This window comes from Colobus angolensis, unplaced genomic scaffold (genome assembly GCF_000951035.1).
Source record: "Colobus angolensis palliatus isolate OR3802 unplaced genomic scaffold, Cang.pa_1.0 Scaffold80, whole genome shotgun sequence".
Lineage (NCBI taxonomy): Eukaryota > Metazoa > Chordata > Mammalia > Primates > Cercopithecidae > Colobus > Colobus angolensis.
Window position 1 is genome coordinate 5277129 of NW_012121821.1, and position 8913 is coordinate 5286041.

The window sequence follows — 8913 nt, forward strand, 5'->3', positions numbered from 1 at the left end:
TAGCTCAGGATGGTCTCGATCTCCTGACCTCGTGATCCGCCCGTCTCGGCCTCCCAAAGTGCTGGGATTACAGGCTTGAGCCACCGCGCCCAGCCAAAAACCCATAAGTATTATAAGTGTTGTGTCTTGTTACTTGTATTCTACCAATATGGACATATAAAGATGAGTAAAGACAGGTCTTAGCTCAAAGTGTATATAATTCAGATGAGAATCATGCCTGCCAAATTGTGTTTTGCATAATTTATTTGTGAGACTATATAATTCATTATTATACAAGTAGTAAGGATAATTAAAGGTGGAAGAGCCTTTTCAGTTACAGTATTGACAAAGGCTTAGTCAAAGAAGGATGAATAGGATTTTGAAACTGAAATTATTCTAGTTAGAGGGAGAAAGTGTGGAAGTTGAAATGCCAAGATTAGTTGAGGAAGCAATCTAGATCTGGCAGGATTGTCCATATTTAGTAAGGGAAAAGGGGTGTCTAGTTGAAGACAGACAAAGATGTTAATACAGTCACACTGTATGTACTTTCAATGCCAAGAGACTTTGGCATTTTTCCTTTATGCAGTGGGGTTTTGAACAGGGAAAATAACATAGTAATAACCTTGAAATCTTAATCTAGTTTAAGTGTGCAGGATGGATCTGAGGAGGAAATGTGCGTGGCAACCAGCTCCAGGATGACTGGGGGGTACCCAGTCCTCCCCACACTGATTTCCCTCGGGAAGTCCCGGATCGGAGTAGCAGGCCCATCCCCCAAGTGTTACACCCTACTAGCAGCAGCAGAGGCACAGGGATGAGTTAGGAAACTGTTACAGAGGTCAAAAGCTGATGTTTATTAAGTTATATATTTTTTTCTTGTTTTAGGATCTTGATGCTGGTGTAAGTGAACATTCAGGTGATTGGTTGGATCAGGATTCAGTTTCAGATCAGTTTAGTGTAGAATTTGAAGTTGAATCTCTCGACTCAGAAGATTATAGCCTTAGTGAAGAAGCACAAGAACTCTCAGATGAAGATGATGAGGTAGTATTTTTTTTCCCCTCTAATTATATTGGAAAATTATTAAATATTTTCCATGTTCATTGACTTTGAGATTGGAATAATAATAAATTCAGATTTCACTTGAAATCTTTACCTCTTGATTTGTTCAAACTAACACATTGGTTTGTGGACCTGAGGATTTCATAGTTCTTAATCATCTGATTTATATTATTATATTACTACTAATGCCAAGAAATCAATAGACCTCAATGAACATGCTTATTATAATGGTCTGTTCACTTTTAAAAAATATAATTCAATTACTGTTTTAATATTAACTTACTTTTTATAAAAGTAAAACATGCATACAGTTAAAGTCAGATGGTACCCTCAGAGATCTGTCTCCCAGAAGTGACTGCCTTTAACATTTCTAGCTATTTCCCTATTATTTAATATCTCCATATTATTTATTTATAAAGTAAAACCACTTAGCTGAATGTTTTGTTTTATTCATCCTAACCATCCTTTGTATTGACTTTTACCATTGTGGGTAAGGATTTCTCTCTCCTGCATTTTTTCCCCCTTTACACTCACTCACTCTATTTGAAATTGTCTAAGACTTTCTCATATATTGTAGTACATGATGCTTGTTTAGGACTTATTACTAGGAAGCCTTCTGATTGAAGGAAAAAGGGTGATGAATTGATGCTAATGAATGTGTTTTATTAGGTATATCGAGTTACTGTGTATCAGGCAAGGGAGAGTGATACAGATTCATTTGAAGAAGATCCTGAAATTTCCTTAGCTGTAAGTATATATCTACTTTTTCAAGAAATAAAAAAAATTTCATTAAGGTCAAGATTAGGAAAATATGTCTAGCCTACTTTCTGAAATGAACTGATTTTTATAAAGTTAAAATGTTTTTGTAAAGTCTGAATAAAGCATTTTTCTTTTATTTGTTGTGATGAGACATGTAGTTATAATTTTTATTTTTAGGTGCTGGAATTTGAACCTTTTTTTTTTTTTTTTTTAAACAGGGTGTTACCCTTCTCCCAGGCTGGAGTGCAGTGTGCAATCTCAGTGCACTGCAGCCTCCACCTCCCAGGTTCAAGCGATTCTCGTGCCTCAGTCTCCCGAGTAGCTGGGATTACAGGCGTACACTAGCATACCCCATTAATTTTTTTATTTTTAGTAGAGATGGGGTTTCACCATGTTGGCCAGGCTGGTCATGAGCTCCTGACCTTAAGTGATCTGCCCACCTTGGCCTCCCAAAGTGCTGGGATTACAGGCATGAGCCACTGTGCCCAGCTGAATTTGTACTTTTTGATGTTATTTTGGAAAATTTCAGTGTATCTCCAGTATACTCATCACCCAGCTTTAATATTACCAGCATTTTGCCAACCTTGTCAAATGTAAGCTTTTTTTTTTTTTTTCAATTGAGATAGGGTCCCGCCCTGTCATCCCGGCTGGAGTGCAGTGACACAATCATGGCTCACTGCAGCCCCCACCTCCCAGGCTCAAGTGATCCTCCCACCTCAGCCTCCTGAGTAGCTGGGACTACAGGTGCATGCCATCACACCCAGCTAATTTTTGTATTTTTTGTAGAGATGTCACCATGTTGCCCAGAATGGTCTCGAACTCCTGGGCTCAAGTGATCCACCTGCCTCAGTCTCCCAAAGTGCCAGGATTACAGGTGTGAGCCATCACGCCCAGCCAAATGTAAACATTTTTATTATTGATTTGTATTATAAAATGTGGTAGGATTTGCCATTAAAGAAATTAAGACTTAAATGTTTACATCTCATGCATACTTCACTGACTTCCTGAGGTATTATAGGTTTTTTAAAACTATCGTGCTTTAGTTTTTGTTCTTAATATTGCCTTCATTATATTTAAATAGGAAATAAATTCCATTTTTTCTGAGCTATAAAGTTACTAATTATTCAAATGCAAAAAAGGATGAAAATTCGAGTTTCCTAAGTTTTTAGTGTATTAGAAAATAATTTAAATAACTAGTTGAATCATTTGATGTTGAGTAAAATATTTTAGATACTTTTAATTTTTTAAATCTATTCTAAGACTCAAATTATTTTAGATATTGATCTTGCAATTTATTGGACTTTTTGATATACTTTTACTCCATATTGCAAGGCCTTTTTCTCTGGTTTTATGATCTGTGAAAAACCCCCTTGTATAACTTGAAAAAAGAAGAATGAATAATCTGTTTTTATTGCCCCTGTCTTATGGTCACTTGTGAAGCAATCTCAAAATGGTTACGGAAAGACCTCTTGCCAGTTTTCACTTGTTAAATGTCCTCAGGCAAGAACCATGCTTCAGCTAAGGCAAAAAGATAGGTTATGTAAAAAGGCTGAGGATGTGGGAGAGTGTGTTATCCAAATCGCATGCTGGAAAGGTTTGCGGGATGAAACGCTGGGAAAAGGAAGAAGCATTGAGCAGTTACAGAGATGAGAACACAGGAAAGGATAGACAAGTAAAGGGCATATATTATGGTTATTGACCAAGGATAGTAGGTTTTAGCGGCAATGCTTGCTATGAAAAATGTTTTAGCATTTCTCTTGTGGATGGGGTTAGGGAGTACTCAGTTAAGCCATGGTTTTAGAGCACTTCTAAGGTACTTCTAGTCACTGGTGGATTAGGAAGTCTTTCTCTAGGAGGCAGGTTTCATCTAGATTGGTTGGATGGACTCTTGGAATAGCGTCTAGGGTGGGAGTGGGTATAGGTTGCATGACAGAGTAAAAGATCCCGTAGACTTGCTTCAACTAAAGGAAGCAACTGCATTTGTGTCCTGAAACAGAGAACTTTATAGGTATGTGATTAATACCACATCACAGTTAATACATTTTTAGTTTAGAAGTTTTCAGGATGGTATGAGTGAAAAAAATGGGTGTACTTACTCTACTTTAGGAGAGACTGTTACATATTGACCTTTTAAAAATCTGTTTTGTGTATAATTGAGACATATAACATGATGTTTGACACACTTGTAAATAGTGAAATGATCACTACAGTCAAGCAAATTAATGTAATCCATTATCTTGAATAGTTAACCTTTCTTGTGTGTGTGGTAAAAATACCTAAAATCTACTCTTTTAGTAAATTTCCAGTATACCAATATATAACTAGCTATAGTCGTCATGCTGTTCACGGTGACTATTTTATATAAAACATGAAACACTGAATACTGAGCTGTATGATATATTTTACCTTAGACATAGCAAAGTTGCTAGCATTCCTGTGACTAGTAGTTAAAGGGTTACAGAAACTGACTCTGTGTCTTATTTCATTGAAGGACTATTGGAAATGCACTTCATGCAATGAAATGAATCCCCCTCTTCCATCACATTGCAACAGATGTTGGGCCCTTCGTGAGAATTGGCTTCCTGAAGATAAAGGGAAAGATAAAGGGGAAATCTCTGAGAAAGCCAAACTGGAAAACTCAACACAAGCTGAAGAGGGCTTTGATGTTCCTGATTGTAAAAAAACTATAGTGAATGATTCCAAAGAGTCGTGTGTTGAGGAAAATGATGATAAAATCACACAAGCCTCACAATCACAAGAAAGTGAGGACTATTCTCAGCCATCAACTTCTAGTAGCATTATTTATAGCAGCCAAGAAGATGTGAAAGAGTTTGAAAGAGAAGAAACACAAGACAAAGAAGAAAGTGTGGAATCTAGTTTGCCCCTTAATGCCATTGAACCTTGTGTGATTTGTCAGGGTCGACCTAAAAATGGTTGCATTGTCCATGGCAAAACAGGACATCTTATGGCCTGCTTTACATGTGCAAAGAAGCTAAAGAAAAGGAATAAGCCCTGCCCAGTGTGTAGACAACCAATTCAAATGATTGTGCTAACTTATTTCCCCTAGTTGACCTGTCTGTAAGAGAATTATATATTTCTAACTAACCCTAAGAATTTAGACAACATGAAAATTATTTACATATATCAAAGTGAGAAAATGCTTCGATCCACATAGATTCTTCTCTTTAGTATAATTGACCTACTTTGGTAGCGGAATAGAGAATACTTACCATAATTTGCATTGAATATGTAGCGCATCCTTCACCCCAACCCCTAATTTTTAATAATTTCTATTCTGTCTTAAATGAGAAGTATCTTTTTTTTTTTAATATATGTATATGGCATTTAAATGTAACTTATTAATTTTTTTTTGAGATGGATTCTCGCTCTGTCGCCCAGGCTGGAGTGCAGTGGCGCAATCTCGGCTCACTGCAAGCTCCGCCTCCCAGGTTCACACCATTCTCCTGCCTCAGCCTCCGGAGTAGCTTGGCCTACAGGCATCCGCCACCACACCTGGCTAATTTTTTGTACTTTTATTATAAGAGACAGGGTTTCACCGTGTTAGCCAGGATGGTCTCAATCTCCTGACCTCATGATCTGCCCGCCTCAGCCTCCCAAAGTGCTGTGATTACAGGCGTGAGCCACCGCACCCGGCCTAAATGTAACTTATTTAGTACCTTTGACGTAAAGAGAAAATGTGTGAAAGATTTAGTTTTTTTGTTTGTTTTTTTTTTTTGAGATGAGCCTCTTACCCAGGCTGGAGTACAGTGTCATGATCTTGCAGTCTCTGCTTCCCAGGTTCAAGCCATTCTTCTGCCTCAGCCTCTGGAGCAGCTGGGATTACAGGCATGCACTACCACGACCAGCTAATTTTTGTATTTTTTGTAGAGACAGGGTTTTGCCATGTTGGCCAGGCTGGTCACGAACTCCTGACCTCATGTGATCCACCCGCCTCGGCCTCCCACAATTCTGGGATTACAGATGTGAGCCACCATGTCCAGCCAAGAACTAGTATTTAAATTTTAGACACAGTTTTTTTTTTTAAAACAGAGTCTTGCTCTGTCACCCATGCTAGAATGCAGTGGAGTGAAATCGGCTCACTGCAACCTCAGCCTTCTGGGTTCAAGCTATTCTGCCTTAGCCTCCCAAGTAACTGGATTACATGTGTCACCATACCAGCTGATTTTTTTGTATTTTTCGTGAAGATGAGGTTTCACCATGTTGGCCAGGCCGATCTTGAACTCCTAAACTCAAGTGATCTACCCACTTCAGCCTCCCAAAATGCTAGGATTACAGGTGTGAGGCACTGCACCTGGCCCCAGATTTTTGATACTCTTAAACCTTCTGATCCTTAGTTTCTTTCTCCAAAATACTCTTTCTAGGTTTAAAAAAAAAACAAAAAAAAACAAAAAAGGCTCTTATATTTGGTGCTATGTAAGTGAAAATGTTTTTTAGGTTTTCTTGATTTAACAATAGAGACAGGGTCTCCCTATGTTCCCAGGCTGATCTCGAACTCCTGGGCTCAAGAGATCCTCCTGTGTCAGCCTCCCAAAGTGCTAAGTAGGATTACAGTTGTGAGCCACCACACCCAGCTGTAAAAATGTACTTATTTTCCAGCCTCTTTTTGTATAAACCGTAGTAAGGGATGGGAGTAATGATGTTATCTGTGAAAATAGCCACCATTTACCCATAGGACAAAACTTGTTAAAGCATCCTGAGTCTAACTTAGTACATCAGGCTCTTTTTCACACAAAAAAAATCCTTTTTGGGATGTAATGGAATCTGTTGTTTCCCCCTAAGTTGAAAAACAACTCTAAGACCCTGTAAAGCACCTTCTTGGCCTGGGTTACATAGTTCCCAGCCTAGGTTTCAGACTTCTGCTTAAGGCCAGTTTTAGAAACCCGTGAATTCAGAAAAGTTAATTCAGAAATTTGATAAACAGAATTGTTATTTAAAAACTAACTGGAAAGATTATAAGTTCTTTCTGAATTATTCAGAAATGATGCATCATTTTCCTTCAAGAATGACATGGTCAGAATGTGGAATTCCAAGATACCTCTTGACTTCCTCTCAAGCTCTGTGTGTGCTCAGTGGAGGCCCATCCCAGCTCAGCATGTGTACTGAGAAGTGTTAGTTTCTTTGGGGCCCATCTACCCTGACCACATTATGATGTTCATCTGCAGCTGTTGCAAGGTGTTCAGATTGTGTAAATACAAATGGCATAAACACTTTAAAAGAAGCGCAATCCTCAAAAGGTTAGGTGGACTCAAGCATTCTGTAAAGCAACTATTATTAATGAGCTTACAGTGGATACTTCATTTGAATTTGAAAAATACAGAAACGAGCCTGTGAAATACCAGCAAGAGCTATGGAATAAAACTACTGATGCAATGAAGACAGTTGAAAAGATCAAATGCCAAGCTAAATGTGTAATGAACAAATTGAAGAAAAATAAAGGACTACAGAAAGTTCAGGACATCAAAGAAATTAGACAAAACTCATCTTGACCCCTCTTGCAGGCAAAGGAAAGCAGCTGGAAGAAAAGATGATACAACAGTTACAACAGGATGCAGACATGGCAGAGGTTTCTTAAAAATCTCATTGTCTATAACCTTTTCTATATTTACATTTGAAAATCTCCTTTGGAGACTTAGAACCTCTAAATTATTGACTTATTTTTTATATAAGGTCCCTGAAATGAAAGGTGATTAAAAAATCATCTACATTGCTGTCTACAGAATGTCAGATAATATGGATGTTTGATTGCATCTCGTTAACTCTTTACTGATAGATATGTTTGTAAATACAGAAGTGAAACGTGGACATAAAATAGTTAATGCTATTTGGTTAATGGTACCAGGCAACATTTATGTAATGACATTCAAAAATTTGTGGCTAGTGATATATATAAAGTAAAATTTTCTTTGCAGTAAAATATGCCCTTTATTATAGAAGGGAGGATATAAGGAGCCAACAGTTTGTATGAAAATAGCTCAAATAATATCTTCTTATTATTTCTTATTTTGGTTTATTAGCATCTTAGCACAAAATCGCCTTATATAATGAAGCCTAGTTATGCTGGACTGTTTTGACCTCTTTTAATTGTTCTGACAGATAGCTGGGAATGAGAGCCAAATAACATTTGCCTGAAATGACTGACACTATGTACTTTCTGCTTTGGCAAATACTCAGTTCTAACTTGTGATTCCTGGTAGAACAAGCTTTATTTTTCGAGCCTAGCACTGATCTGGAAGCAGGTATTATCTCGGTGCCTTTTACAATTTGTTGTGTGTGTGTGTGTGTGTGTGTTTTTTTTTTTTGAGACAGAGTCTCGCTCTGTCGCCCAGGCTGGAGTGCAGTGGCTGGATCTCAGCTCACTGCAAGCTCTGCCTCCTGGGTTTATGCCATTCTCCTGCCTCAGCCTCCCGAGTAGCTGGGACTACAGGCGCCCACCACCTCGCCCGGCTAGTTTTTTGTATCTTTTAGTAGAGACGGGGTTTCACCTTGTTAGCCAGGATGGTCTCGATCCCCTGACCTTGTGATCCTCCCGTCTCGGCCTCCCAAAGTGCTGGTATTACAGGCTTGAGCCACCGCGCCGGCCAGTGTTTTTTTTTTAAAAAGGCCACACAATAATTTTGGAATACATAATATGGGTAGAACATCTCTGTTATTTGCACACAAAACCACTTTTAATGGGTACAAAGTTAAATTAGGAGGAGTACATTCCAGCTGAAGTATTGTCAACTCCAAATAAAGCTTTGAGGACCTCCAAAGGCAAAAGTACTAATCCCTTTGGCCGTTTATTGAGAGAAAGAGACACAGTAGGGTGACTATAGTTAATGTATTGAATGTTCTTGCTACAAATAAATGTTTGAGCTGATGGGTGTGCTGATTGCACTGATTTGATTGATACACATTGTATGTGAAAGTCATATGCCATAAATATTTACAATTATGTATCAGTTTAACGTTTTAAAAAACATTTCTAACGTAAAAAGTACCTCTCAAACTGGATTAGCTTCTTTTTTTTTTTTTTTTTTAGTTATAAGACAAAAATTTAATGAAAATTGGACTAGCTTCTTAATTTATATTTAAATATGAATCTTAAGTAAAATAGTG

The 8913-nt window shown here is 37.9% G+C and overlaps 1 protein-coding gene and 2 long non-coding RNA genes across 7 annotated transcripts in view; 2 read left to right on the forward strand and 1 right to left on the reverse strand.

The window, feature by feature from the left end:
- MDM2 (MDM2 proto-oncogene, E3 ubiquitin protein ligase) overlaps positions 1–5597 on the forward strand; it is a 32956-nt gene extending 27359 nt beyond the window's left edge. For 3 of the 5 annotated variants that reach the window (XM_011929285.1, XM_011929287.1, XM_011929288.1), the window contains 3 exons: positions 862–1017; positions 1705–1782; positions 4286–5597. In XM_011929285.1, the coding sequence (XP_011784675.1) occupies positions 862–1017; positions 1705–1782; positions 4286–4861 (810 nt within the window). In that variant the 3' untranslated portion in view covers positions 4862–5597. The remainder of the gene's footprint in view (positions 1–861; positions 1018–1704; positions 1783–4285) is intronic. The other 2 variants (XM_011929286.1, XM_011929289.1) reach the window with 2 other exon arrangements.
- A 234-nt stretch (positions 5598–5831) lies between these two features.
- LOC105502662 lies at positions 5832–8674 on the forward strand. Its single transcript, XR_001000375.1, has 2 exons — positions 5832–8089; positions 8398–8674. It is a non-coding gene; the product is annotated as an uncharacterized LOC105502662 (long non-coding RNA).
- The window catches only part of LOC105502661, an 11629-nt gene continuing 10818 nt past the window's right edge, over positions 8103–8913 (reverse strand). Inside the window, exon 3 of the long non-coding RNA XR_001000374.1 lies at positions 8103–8156. This is a non-coding gene — a long non-coding RNA (uncharacterized LOC105502661). The remainder of the gene's footprint in view (positions 8157–8913) is intronic.